We start from the raw sequence: 13,003 nt of genomic DNA, 5'->3' as shown, positions 1-13,003 counted from the left end.
ATCAAGGCATTACCTTGGTGGTTCAACACCTGGCAGGTTGTCTGAACGCCAGGGCAGACGAACTCAGCCGCCGGTGCATGATGGATCATGAATGGCGTCTACACTCGAACGTGGTGCAAGGTCTCTTTCTGCAGTGGGCAGAGCCCTGGTTAGATCTATTCGCCACCGAAGAGAATGTGCAATGTCATCAGTTCTGCATGTTGGAATTTCCAAGGCGGCACTCGCTCGGCATTGCTTTTTATCGCGAGTGGAGCTGCGGTCTATTGTACTCCTTTCCGCCTATACCACTTCAGCCCAGAGTGCTGAAGAAGATCAGGCGCGACTGGGCCCAAGTCATTCTTGTGGCGCCGGACTGGGCTTGAAGAGTTTGGTATCCCGACCTACTCACTATGAGCATCGACCCCCCGATCTGTCTGCCTCTTCGGGAGGATCTTCTGTCGCAGCAGCAGGGGACGGTCCTCCATCCGAACCTGTCCAGCCTCCACCTCCATACTTGGAGATTGAGCGGCGACAGTTGACACCTTTCGATCTTCCTCCTGAAATCTGTGATGTCATTCTAGCGGCCAGGCGTCCCTCCTCCAAAACGGTATACGCCTGTAGGTGGAACAGATTTGTGGCATGGTGCACAGCGAAAGCTGTGGATCACCTTTATGCCCCGCTTTCTGAGGATCTTCTGTTCCTACTCTGCCTTTCTAAGTTTGCCAGATCAGCCTTCTCTTTTTAAGTCCCCGGTTGTTAACCGTTTTCTCAAAGGCATTACGCATACGTTTCCACCAGTACCCTTCATAATGCCTCAGTGGGACTTGAATCTTGTCTTGACCTTTCTGATGTGCGCTCCGTTTGAGCCCCTTCATAACTGTCCCTTACGTCTTCTTACTCTCAAGACGGCTTTCCTGGTAGCTATCACCTCTGCCAGGTGAGTGAGTGAGCTCCAGGCTCTTTCTTCCAAACCTCCTTTCCTTTCCGTTCATCTGGACAAAGTGGTATTAAGGACTCGTCCTTCTTTCTTGCCAAAGGTTGTCATGCCCTTCCACATCGGGCAGACCATCACTTTTCCCACCTTCTTTCTGCCTCCGCATCCTTCAAGGGAAAAGGAGAGGCTCCACCGTCTGGACCCAAAACGTGCGCCCGCATTCTATCTGCAGCATACACAGCAGTTCCGGGTGGATGATCAACTCTTTGTTGGCTACGTGGGCGCCAAAAAAGGTCGGGCGGTGCACAAACGGACCATCTCCCGGTGGGTTGTTCTGTTCATCAAAGCATGTTACTCCTTGGCCAAGAAGGAGCCTCCTGTGGGGCTGCGTGCCCATTCGACCAGGGCAACAGCTGCCACTACTGCCTTGGGGCGCAGTGTCCCCCTGCAGGATATTTGTCAGGCTGCTACGTGGGCTTCGCTGCTCACGTTTACCAAGTACTACTGCCTTGACAGTCAGGTCCGGAGAGATGGCTTCTTTGACTGTTCTGTGCTCCGTGATTTTCTGGTGTAATCTCGTTCGTAGACCCTCCACCGGGGTTGGTATTGCTGGGGTATCTATTCTAAGTTAAGGAATCTATCACTAACATGTCTCTTTCGGATGCGCAAGTTACTTACTTTTGTAACGATATATCTGTATGAGACATTAGTTAGTGACAGATTCCTTACCGCCCCGCCCTTCCTCCCCGTTCTGCGAACTGGTTACTAGGGTTAAGGTCATTACCCTTTTAGGGCCCTAGTTTTATGCACCACTTGTCAGTCTCTTGCATGGCTCTGCGTTTCGGCGCGGAATAGTTGTGTACAGAACTGACATCAGCGCGCATGAGTGGCGCCTAAGTACTCTCCGTGACGTCATCTCGCCGCCTACGACGCAAGTGACGGACGCAGAGCCGCAGGACGCCACCTACTGGCGCGCAGAGGTACTGCTAAGCAGAAAAAACTTTCCGGATCTAGCCTGACACCTGGGGATATTCTAAGGTAAGTAATCTATCACTAACTAATGTCTCTTACAGATATATCTTTACATAAGTAACTTGTGCGACCGCACCGTCGATGGCAACCTCTTCGACAAGAGATACAAATTCTGTAGAAATTAGCGGAAGCGTCGCATAACTCCTGAACTCAATTTCCCTAGCAAAGTGACACCTCTGCTACCTACTCACCTCCTAGAGGAAGAAGATTCAGAGGAAGAAAGTCCATTTGGGTACGCACTTAGCCCTTCAGAACTGCACGTTAAGTGCCAGGATCTGGATTCTGAAGACGTATATGGTGAAGAACAGAAATATCATCCTTCCCAGGACTGTCATGGAGATTATCAGTAGGAGATGGTCTGCATGCTAACCTCGATTTCAGACTTGCAGTTCATGCTCGCCGACTATAAAAGGAGATTTCCGACACCATCTTTGGCTCAGGAACATGTTTCAGTTCCCACTGGTCCACCTGCAGGGTCTACCGCCGCCACTGCAATCAATAGTGCATCCACCATCTGCTGCTCCCCTTATCAAGGATGATACCTCTGATGACGACCAGGGAGACATGGATCTCCGGACCCAAATAGGGAATGGGATGATTATTTTATTCCTACTCTTGCTTCCCCTTCACCGGTTCAGGTACATTCTCCAACTGGGGACATAGGTGGTTTCCACAATCTATTAAAAAGGGCAGCCTAAAGGTTAGCTCTGCCTATGCCTTCTGTGCAGTCGGAGTGCTTCTTATACGACTTTAAGGAACCCTTTAAGAAGTCGGTAAGAACAATTCCCATTGTCAATCATGTATGTGAAGAGGGGCTGAAAGTCATGAAGACCCCGGTCACGGTGGTCCCCGTGCTTCCTTGTTTGGATAAGAAATATAAAGCCCCAGAGGATAGCCCGGCTTGCCTTGTGAGTCAACCAAAACCGGACTCAGTTATATCACAGGCAGCGCAGAGGAAGTAAAAAAATCCAGCAGCTTCTCTAACAACGCCTCCAGATAAAGAAGGCAGACGGTTGGACAATGCTGGGAAAAGATTTTCATCTATGTCAAGCCTTCTCGTCAAAGCGGCTAACGCTTTATCCACTTTGCGGTGCTACGACGGCCAGATGTGGTGTGACCTCTCACCCTATCTAGACCAACAGCCTGATGACAGCAAGGCTGAAGCAAAAAAGATCCTCCAGGAAGGAAAGAGGGCCTCCTCTAAGGTGAGTGATTGCGTAATGTATATTGTGACAACTGCGTTCCGTTCCCTGTTTGGAGCAGCAGTCCTTCGTCGCCAGGGATGGCATTGAGCAACTTCGTTTAGACCTGAGGTTCAGAACAAAATTTTGGACCTTCCATTTCATGGAGATGTGCTCTTTTGTTAACACATAGAAGATGTGCTCCAAGACTTCACGAAAGACACAGACACGGCAAGGTCGTTAGGGATGCTTCAATAACCAAGGTCCCTTTTCGTGGAGCAAGTGGTCTTGCCTCATACAGAGGAGGTTACCAGCAATATCGGTACTCCTCGTATACACCTGCATTGCAGTCTTACTGTCCACAATACAACTATCTGCAGGGTCAGCCCACAGCATATTCAAAATTGGCACCCAGAGGAAGAGCAGGACGTCAGGGGAAGCATTCCTCTAGTTGTCAATAGCCGCTTGCTGGCTCCGACTACTGTTTCTCCCCCTCATCAAACACCTGTGCGGGGAAGGATCTCTCTATACTTTCAAAATTGGCAACAAATAACATCAGATCGTTGGGTTCTCAATATAATCCCAATTTGGCCACACATTGGAGTTTGTTCATCCTCCTCCAACCAAACCCCCTCACTCCAGCTTAACAAAACATCTTTGTCTCCTGCGCTTAGGAGTCCAGCAAATGCTGCAGAAAGGGGCAATAGAACCGGTCCCTTTCTCCCAAAGAGGAGAGGGTTTCTACTCCTGATTCTTTCTAGTTTGAAAGACTGTCGAAAAATGGCACGCCCTATTCTGGATCTGAGGGAGCTCAATACCTATCCCATCAAAAAGTCGTTCCGAATGATCTCCTTGCAGGACATACTTCAAATCTTGAATTCAGGAGATTTCATGGCCCCTTTGAACCTGGAGGACGCATATTTTCATGTTCCCATCCATCCATCACACAGGATGTTTCTTTGCTTCACAGTAGCCAAGAGCCACTTTCAATTCAAGGTCCTCCCCTTTGGCCTCTGGTCGGCACCAAGAATCATTACGAAGATGCTAGCTCCGGTAGCGGCGTTCCTAAGAAAACAACAGCACCAGCTTTTCCCCTACCTGGACGACCGGTTGCTAAAGGCTGCTACCACGGCGGCAACCGCAAGGTCGTTGGCAGCTTGTACAACAATGTTCCAGAGTCTTGGTCTTACCCTCAACAGAGAAAAGTTAAATTTGTGCCCATCCGAAAATGCAAAATTTCTGGGAGCCATATTGGACACGTCCCTATACAAGGCATTTCCTTCACTGGAAAGACAAACCAAACTGATGTCTATGGTCCATCTACTTCTAAAAAGAAGGTCACTTTCAGTTCGCCTCTACAAGTCCATTCTGGGATCCATTTCATCCTGCAGACCTCTTATTCCTCACTGCAGGCTACATATTCGTCATCTTCAGGAGCAACTGGACTTACAGTGGCGTCAAGTGGAAGGATCTTTCGGTTGACATGATCAAGATCACTGTGCCCATGAACGACGCTCCTTCATGGTGGATTCACAAGGAGAACATTTCGCTGGGTCTCTTCTTCATGATCACCCCAGCTCCTCAGATAATTACAACAGATGCATCTCTGGGGGGCTCGGGAGCGGTCTTGCAAGACCTCCAAATAAGAGTTCCATGGCTGCACCAGCATCGTCTTTTGCACATCAATCTGCTGGAACTCAGAGCAGTTCACCTAGCCGTACAAGCTTTTCTCCCCAGAATAAAGAATTCAACGGTTCTAATAAGATCAGACAATACTACGGCCAATCATTATATCAACAAGCAAGACAGCACAAGATCCCATCTGGTGTCGGAGGAAACTCAAGCTGTCTGGTTATGGGCGATCTTACATGGGATCTCTCTGAAGGCGGAGCATCTCCCATGGAATCTCAATGAGACAGCAGACACACTAAGCAGACTAAAGTCATTAAGCCACATAGGGGAGCTAGACCAGAAGACACTGGAGGACATTTTCCATCTATGGGGCAGACCGTCCATGGATCTCTTTGCTACACCGGAGAACAAGAAATGCTGATTCTTCGCAAGCTGGTATCACCATCCGGGATCCTCGGGGAATGAGATTTCGATGGTATGGTCAGGCGCCTTTGTTTACGCTTCCCCCCCATTCCTCTGATCCCAAGGCTTCTCAGGAAGCTAATAACGTAACCCTGCAACATGATCCTAAAACACCGTCCTGGCCTCACCAGTACTGGTACACAGAGCTTCTTCTCCTATCCTTGGAGCAACCGGTTCCCTTGAATCCTATTCCATCCTTACTGACAATGTCCCAGGGCCAAGTACTGCATCCGGATCCCCAATCCCTGCATTTGTCAGCGTGGATCCTGAGCACAGAGAGTTTCTCAACTTTAAGCTCTTCACTAGAGAAACCCTTTCTCAGGCTAGTGCTCAAAGTTCATCTCGCGGCCATCTCTCGCTTCAGAAGGACATCTGCAGGCCCTTCGTTCTGGTCAGCAAGAATTATTAAGCAATTCATGAAAGGACTTTTTCGAGCCTTTCCGTCCGTGAAACCTCCTACACCGCTATGACACCTTAATGTGGTCTTGACTCAGCTCATGCAACGTCTCTTTGAGCCTATACATAAACCGGACCTAAACTTCCTGTCATGGAAGGTGGCCCTTCTTCTTGCTTTGACGTCAGCTAGAAGGGTTATTGAATTCGAAGCTTGCGCTATCCAGGAGCCTTTTCTTAATTTTAAGAATGAGACGGTAATACTTCGTACCAACCCTAAGTTAATCCCAAAGGTTCCTTCGGATTTTCATTTAAATGAACCTGTGGTCCTGAAGACTTATTTCCCTCAACCTAAGACTCCGGCTGAGAGATCACTTCACTCACTTGACATTCAGCGTTGCCTGAAATTCTATCTCCAAAGAACTAAAGATTTCAGGAAGTCACCTCAGCTATTTGTGTCTTACAGTGCTCCTCGAAAAGATTTTCCCTTTTCCAAACGGGGTTGCACGTTGGATTTCCAGCTCTATCCAATATTGTCATCAGTTAGCTTGAAAGCCTCTCCATGGAAGGTCCGTGCTCAGTCACTTCACAAGGGCAATCTCTTCCTCTACAGCCTTCTTTGCTGGGGTACCTATCCAGGAGATCTGCAGTGCAGCGACCTGGAGAAGTATCCATACCATCTGAAAGAAACATAGATAGATAGATTCCTTACCTTAGAATTACCACCAGTCAATTTGTGACTGAGTTTTTCGAGGCCTTTTACCTCATCTTTTTGAGTTGATCGACTCCTGTGTCGTAGGGATGCCCGGTTTCAAGAACTGTGGGGACTGTCATTGCATGATGTCGGTGACGGACCCCTGCCTGGGGCGTGACCCAACTGCCAGGCCATGGCGCCGAAGACTTTGCGGGAGCGGTCCAGAAATTTGCTTGAAGTCCGGCAGTCGGCTCTGCGGCGCTTGAGGTCCCGGTCCTGTGGGAGGTCGAGGGACCGGTTGCGGAGTCGCCATCACCATTCTTCTGGATCTAAGTCTTTGCACTCAGGGTCCTGGTAAGTCGAAGCATTCCAAAAAGTAGTCGAAGAAGCATCGTCGCTCTTCGACTTCCCCTGGCCCGTTGCGCGACGCGGCTGAGGGGGCGTGCGGGCCACCCTCGCGGCTCCGGCGGAGCCTGCGACTTCACCTCCAGTCTACCCCCCTTTTCGGGTGTGGGGGCGACGCCTGCTCAGGTGCAAGGCAAGAGTTTCTTGCTGCCATGGCCCGACTCTTTGACCATCTGGCCCGCCGGTGCGCCTGCCGGCCCCGCGGGCTTGACGGGGGGTCCTGCATTGCCATCTCCGGCCCGACGCCACAGCCCCCCCAGAGATCCGTGATCGGAACCCGATCGACGCCCGTCGACCTCGTGACACCTCCACCGGCGCCGATCTCCCCGGCACCGCTTCCGACGTCGCCCGCTCCTCGGGACGACGTAGTCCCCAGGTTCAGCCCTGACCCAGACACGGTGCCGGATCGACGTCACCCGACACCGATACCGACGCCGATGGGGCCTTTTGTGCCCTATGTCCGTCCTCCTTATTTTGAGCCTGTTCCACAGACTTGGGAAGAAGGGGAGGACTGACAGGGGTCTGAGGACCCTCTAGCACAGGACTGTGCTTATTCTGAGGAATGGGCAGAGGATGTGGGGGAGGCCAGTGGTCTTGACACCTCACCTGGCCTTGGCATGCTGTCTCCTCCTACCGTGGCTACGGAGGAGGGAGCCAGTTACGCAGTGGTGTTGCATAGGGCAGCTGAGGCTCTTCACCTCAAGCTCCCTACGGTGGCCGTCCTGACAGAAGTGATCCAACCGCCGGCTACCTCTTCGGAGCCCTTGCTGCCTTTTAATGAAGCACCTGGTCCAGGCCCAACACAGGGGCTCCTGTGGATAGGAACGTGGCCCCACGCCATCGCCCGGCTCCGGGCGACCCCCTCTTTCTTACCCAACACCCCAACCCTGAGAGCTTGGTTGTCCAAGCCTCAACTTCCAAGAGCGCGTTACCTACCGCACCTCCGGACAGGGAATCCAAGAAGCTGGATCAGCTTGGCAAGAAGCTGTTTTCATCTGCCAGCTTAGGGCTGCAGTCGGTAAACACTGCATGCCTCTTGGGCCTTCATACCCACTCTCTGTGGGACACGGTTGCTCAGGTGCTGCCCAACTGCCCGGAGGAAGCACAGGCAGTTCTTTCCCAGGCGATTGCGGCCGGAAGAAATGCAGCGAAGCTCGCTGTAGGCTGGATACCGCCGACTCACTGGGCAGGTTGATTTCCACGACGGTGGCGCTTCGGCACCACGCCTGGTTGAGAACAACAGGCTTCTCAGGCGATGTCATGAACACCTTGATGGACATGCCCTTTGATGGCATTTGCCTTTTTTGGCAATAAGGCAGACAGCGCGTTGGAGCGCTTAAAGGACTCCCAGGCTACGGCCAAGTCCTTGAGCCTGTCAGCCGCTCGGCCTCCTCCACCTTCTGCTTTTCGCTTTTTTCGTGGCCACGGAAGGGGCGCCCCACAGCGTTTGCAGAGCCATAGACCACAGCAGCAACAATCTCACAGTAGCAACAATCTCAGCGTGGCTGCGGATGTTGGAACAGTTGAGGCGGTTCAGGGGGCCAGTGGGCTGGTCTGTCCACCACCACCCCTGCAGCATCCACTTCCAAGCCTTCCTAGTCCGACCTTTCAGGCCCATCAGACGCCAGTGGGTGGACGCATACTCCATCATCTCCACCACTGGCGCAACATCACTTCAGACAAGTGGGTGCTGCGAATTTTCCGAAGGAGCTACTCCCTCCCCTTCGAGACAACCCCTCCAGCCATGCCCCCTCAAGGCCACCGCATGTCAGGGGATCACTTGGCACTTCTAATGCAGGAAGTTGCGGCCCTCTTGGCCAAGGGGGCCATCGAGCGCGTTCTGACGCCAGAAGTAGGTCGTGGTTTTTATTCCCACTACTTTCTGGTTCCAAAGACGGACAGGGGCCTGCGTCCTATCTTAGACCTTCGGAACGTCAGTCGCTTCCTCCGGAAGGAGAAGTTCAAGATGCTCACACTTGCTCAGGTCTTGTTTGCTCTGGACCTGCAAGACTGGATGGTGGCGTTGGACTTGCAGGATGCATATTTTCATATTCCCGTCCTGCCTGCCCACAGGAGCTACCTGCGATTATCAGTAGGCCACAAGCATTTTCAGTTCACTGTGCTCCCCTTTGGCCTTACCAGCGCCTCTCAGGTGTTCACGAAAGTGATGGCGGTGGTCGCAGTTCATCTGCGCAGATCAGGGTTTTCAGTCTTCCCCTATCTTGACGACTGCCTATTGAAGACGGGCTCGCCCCATACAGTTGTCTCTCACCTCCAGACTATGCCCGACCTCCTACATTCGCTGGGGTTTTCCATCAATGTGCTGAAGTCGCACCTGATTCCCTCGCAAAAGCTCCTTTTAATCGTAGCGGTTCTGTACTCGGCGCGGTTTCGGCTTTATCCTCCCGAACAGTGAGTCCGGGACATTCAGGTTATGATTCTGATCTTTCGGCCTCTGTCCCGGTTTTCGGTGAGGATGACCCTTCGGCTGCTGGGCTTGATGGCCTTCTGCATCCTACTTGTGGATCATGCCAAATGGCATATGCGGACTCTGCAGTGGTTCAACACCTTGCAGGTTCTCTGATCTCCAGGGTCGACAAACTCAGCCGCCGGTGCATGATGGATCACGAATGGCGTCTGAACTCGGACTTGGCGCAAGTTCTCTTTCAGCAGTGGGGAGAGCCTTGGTTAGATCTATTCGCCACCGAAGAGCAAGTGCAATGTCATCGGTTTTGCGCGTTGGAATTTCTATGGCGGCACTCACTCGGTGACGCTTTTGTCGCGAGTGGAGTTGCGTTCTGTTGTATGACTTTCCGCATATACCACTTCTGCCCAGAGTGCTGAAGAAGATCAGGCACGACTGGGCCCATGTTATTCTTGTGGCTCTGGACTGGGCTTGAAGAGTATGGTATCCCGAGCTACTCAGTATGAGCATCGATCATCCGATCCGTCTGCCTCTTTGGGAGGATCTTCTGTCGCAGCAGGGGACGATCCTCCACCCAAACCTGTCCAGCCTCCACCTCCTTACGTGGAGATTGAGCGGCGGCAGTTGACGTCTTTCGACCTGCCTCCCGAAGTCTGTAATGTTATCTTGGCAGCCAGGCGTCCCTGTACAAAACCGGTATATGCCTGTAGGTGGAATACATTTGTGGCATGGTGCACAGCAAAGGCTGTGGATCCCCTTTCTGCCCCTCTTTCAGAGGTCCTTCTTTTTCTTCTCTCTTTGGCCCAGAAAGGCTCTGCTCTAGCACTATTAAAGGGCTATCTCTCTGCCATTTCTGCCTTTCTAAGGCTCCCAGCTCAGTCTTCCCTTTTCAAGTCCCCTGTTGTAAATAGATTCTTGAAAGGCATAATACACATGTTTCCTCCTGTTCCTTTCATGATGCCTCAGTGGAACTTGAATCTAGTTCTTACCTTTCTGATGTGCGTTCCCCTTGAGCCACCTCATAATTGCCCTCTTCGTCTTCTCACTCTAAAGACTGCTTTCCTGGTTGCCATCACCTCTGCCAGAAGAGTGAGTGAGCTCTAGGCTCTTTATTCTAAGCCTCCATTTTCTCTCTGTCCATCCGGACAAAGTTGTTCTAAGGACTCGTCCTTCTTTTCTGCCAAAGGTTGTCCCTGCCTTGCACATCGGGCAGACCATCACTTTGCACACCACCTTTCCGCCTCCGCATCCCTCAAAAGAGGAGGAGAGGCTCCAACGTCAAGACCCAAAACGTGCTCTCTCTTTCTATATGAGCCGCACACAACAGTTCCGGGTGGATGACCAGCTCTTTGTTGGCTACGTGGGCGCCAAGAAAGGTTGGGCTGTGCGCAAGTTCACCATCTCTCTGTGGGTCGTTCTGTGCATAAAGGCTTGTTACTCCTTGGCTAAAATGGAGCCTCTGGTGGGTTGGGGCGCCCATTCTACCAGGGCGACGGCAGCCACTACTGCTCTAGGACGAAAAGTTCCCTTGCAGGACATCTGTCAGACAGCTATGTGGGCTTTGCTGCACACATTTACCAAGCACTACTGCCTGGACAGCCAAGTCCAGAGAGGCAGCTTCTTTGGCCGTTCTGTTCTCCTGGACTTCCTGGTGTGACCTTGGTTCGCAGACCTACCGCCGGGGTTGGTATTGCTGGGGTATCTATTCTAAGGTAAGGAATCTATCACTACGTGTTTCTTTCAGATGCACAAGTTACTTACCTTCGGTAACAATATATCTGTAAGAAACATTAGAAGTGATAGATTCCTGACCGCCCCACCCATCCTCCCCGTTCTGCGAACTGATTTCTAGGGTTAAGGTCATCCTTTTCAGGGCCCTAGTTTCATGGCACCAGTGGTCAGTATCTTGCATGGCTCTGCGTTCCTGGCACAGTAAGTCATGTACAGAACTGACGTCAGCACGCGTGGGCGCTTCTAATTAGCTCCAGCGACGTCATCCCGGCGCCACCGACGCCAACAACGCACTCGGAGCCGCACAGCAACGCCTACCGACACGCAGGGGTACCGCTGACGGAAAACCTTCCGTATCCAGTCTGGCGCCTGGGGCTAATTCTAAGGTAAGGAATCTATCACTACTAATGTTTCTTACAGATATATCCAAAGGTAGGTAACTTGTGATTCACCAGACATTACTGCTTGGATTCTTCGACATGCAGCGACGCTGCAGTGGGCCAAGCAGTCCTGAGGAACCTCTTTCAGTAAGCAGTGAGCTTTCCCTCTCATCCCTCCTTCCTTTTCCTTCATAAGTTCCTTGCACATTCTTTGATACAGTTTATTGCTTTTGGCTATTTATGTATGCATATTTGGTATGTTACTTGCATAAAAAAAAAATATATATATAGGGGAGAGAAGTTTGAATTGCAGAGAGGTGTATTCTTTTCCCTTTCTCTGATCTGCTTTGGGCATTGCTAATAATTGTTGAAGATAACGAAAAGCTAAAAATGTGCTCTTGACTGCTAGCTACTCTGATTCAAGCATGTGAATCTATGAAAGTTCCAATACTGGAGTAAGAAAACAAGTTACTTACCTGTAATTTTAGTTCTCCAGTATTGGAAACTTTCAGATTCACATGCGACCTACCCTCCTCCACTGGGAAAGCTCGACCTCCTGCATCTTTATGGTTATCCTGTGGCACTACGGCTACGAAAATCTGAAGGTCTGAGGTTCTCTCAGGAGGGTTCTAGAGGGTGAGGCTAATCTGACTGGTTGATGATTTTATTTGGTCTCTTTTACAAAAAGAGGTGGATATGTTACAAAACTGGAATGAGCCTAGGCCTGGTTTCTAGTTTGTAATGGCTTTGCATTGCTATTTTTATATATACACTGGGGACTCCCATATTAACGACGGGGAATGATTCAAGCATTTAAATCTATGAAAGTTTTCAATACTGGAGAACTAAAGTTACAGGTAAGTAACTTGTTTTCATCTAAATCAGGCATTTCAAGATGGATAGTTAAATGGATAAAAACATTCCATGTAAAAGCTAAACAAATTCCCCCAAATGCTCACGCCACTAGAAAAATGTGATCTTCCATGGCTTTCTTACGGAACATTCCCATTACTGATATTTGTAAATCAGCAACTTGGTCTACTCCACAAATTTTCACAAAACATTTTGTGGGTGTATTCGCATGCCAACAAGCCATTGTTGATAAAGCAGTACTTAAAACTCCTTTTCAAACTACTGCAACCCCCTCAAGTTAACTTCTGCCTAGTGAGAGGGACTGCTTTACAGTCTGGACAAAGCAGGTGTATCTACAGCATTACATGCCAAGAGCAGATCCCTACAGGGTAAGTAAAATAATCTTTCAGGGCTCCCACTTTTGTTTAGCTTTTCTGTGCTCTCAAGCTAAGTGTGCACTGTACAAACGCGTCTACATACATGCAAGCAGAGATTCATACATATATACCTTGTGTACTGCGGTTTTGGTTCACTACATCTTCAATGTTTCCAAACTGAGTTATAAATCACAGTGTGAGGGGGGAACCGCTCTGGATTCCATATTGTCTTTGTTCCCACACTGGTTAATTACTTTTTATGTTCTCTAGGGGAGAGGTGGCCTGGGCTCCATCTTTGTTTGGGCATCTGGGAACGGCGGCTTTCACTACGACAACTGCAATTGTGATGGTTACACCAACAGCATCTACACACTTTCTGTGGGCAGCACAACAGAGAATGGGAAAGTTCCTTGGTACAGCGAGGCCTGCGCATCCACCCTAACGAGCACCTATAGCAGTGGCGTGAAGAAGGAGAAGCAGATCGTGAGTTCCTCTTGGTCCTCCCTAGAGAGTTTGCTTTTTATCT

At 50.4% G+C, this 13,003-nt stretch overlaps 1 protein-coding gene across 1 annotated transcript in view; it reads left to right on the top strand.

The window, feature by feature from the left end:
- Positions 1–13,003, top strand: part of PCSK4 (proprotein convertase subtilisin/kexin type 4) — a 999,360-nt gene that overhangs the window by 669,884 nt on the left and 316,473 nt on the right. The window contains exon 8 of the mRNA XM_086946304.1: positions 12,748–12,960. Coding sequence (XP_086802430.1) covers positions 12,748–12,960 — 213 coding nt within the window. The remainder of the gene's footprint in view (positions 1–12,747; positions 12,961–13,003) is intronic.

Source organism: Lissotriton vulgaris, chromosome 12 (assembly GCF_964263255.1).
Source record: "Lissotriton vulgaris chromosome 12, aLisVul1.2, whole genome shotgun sequence".
Taxonomy (NCBI): Eukaryota; Metazoa; Chordata; class Amphibia; order Caudata; family Salamandridae; genus Lissotriton; species Lissotriton vulgaris.
Note: the sequence above shows the minus strand (reverse complement) of the source record. Positions and strands in the feature narration are given on the sequence as shown.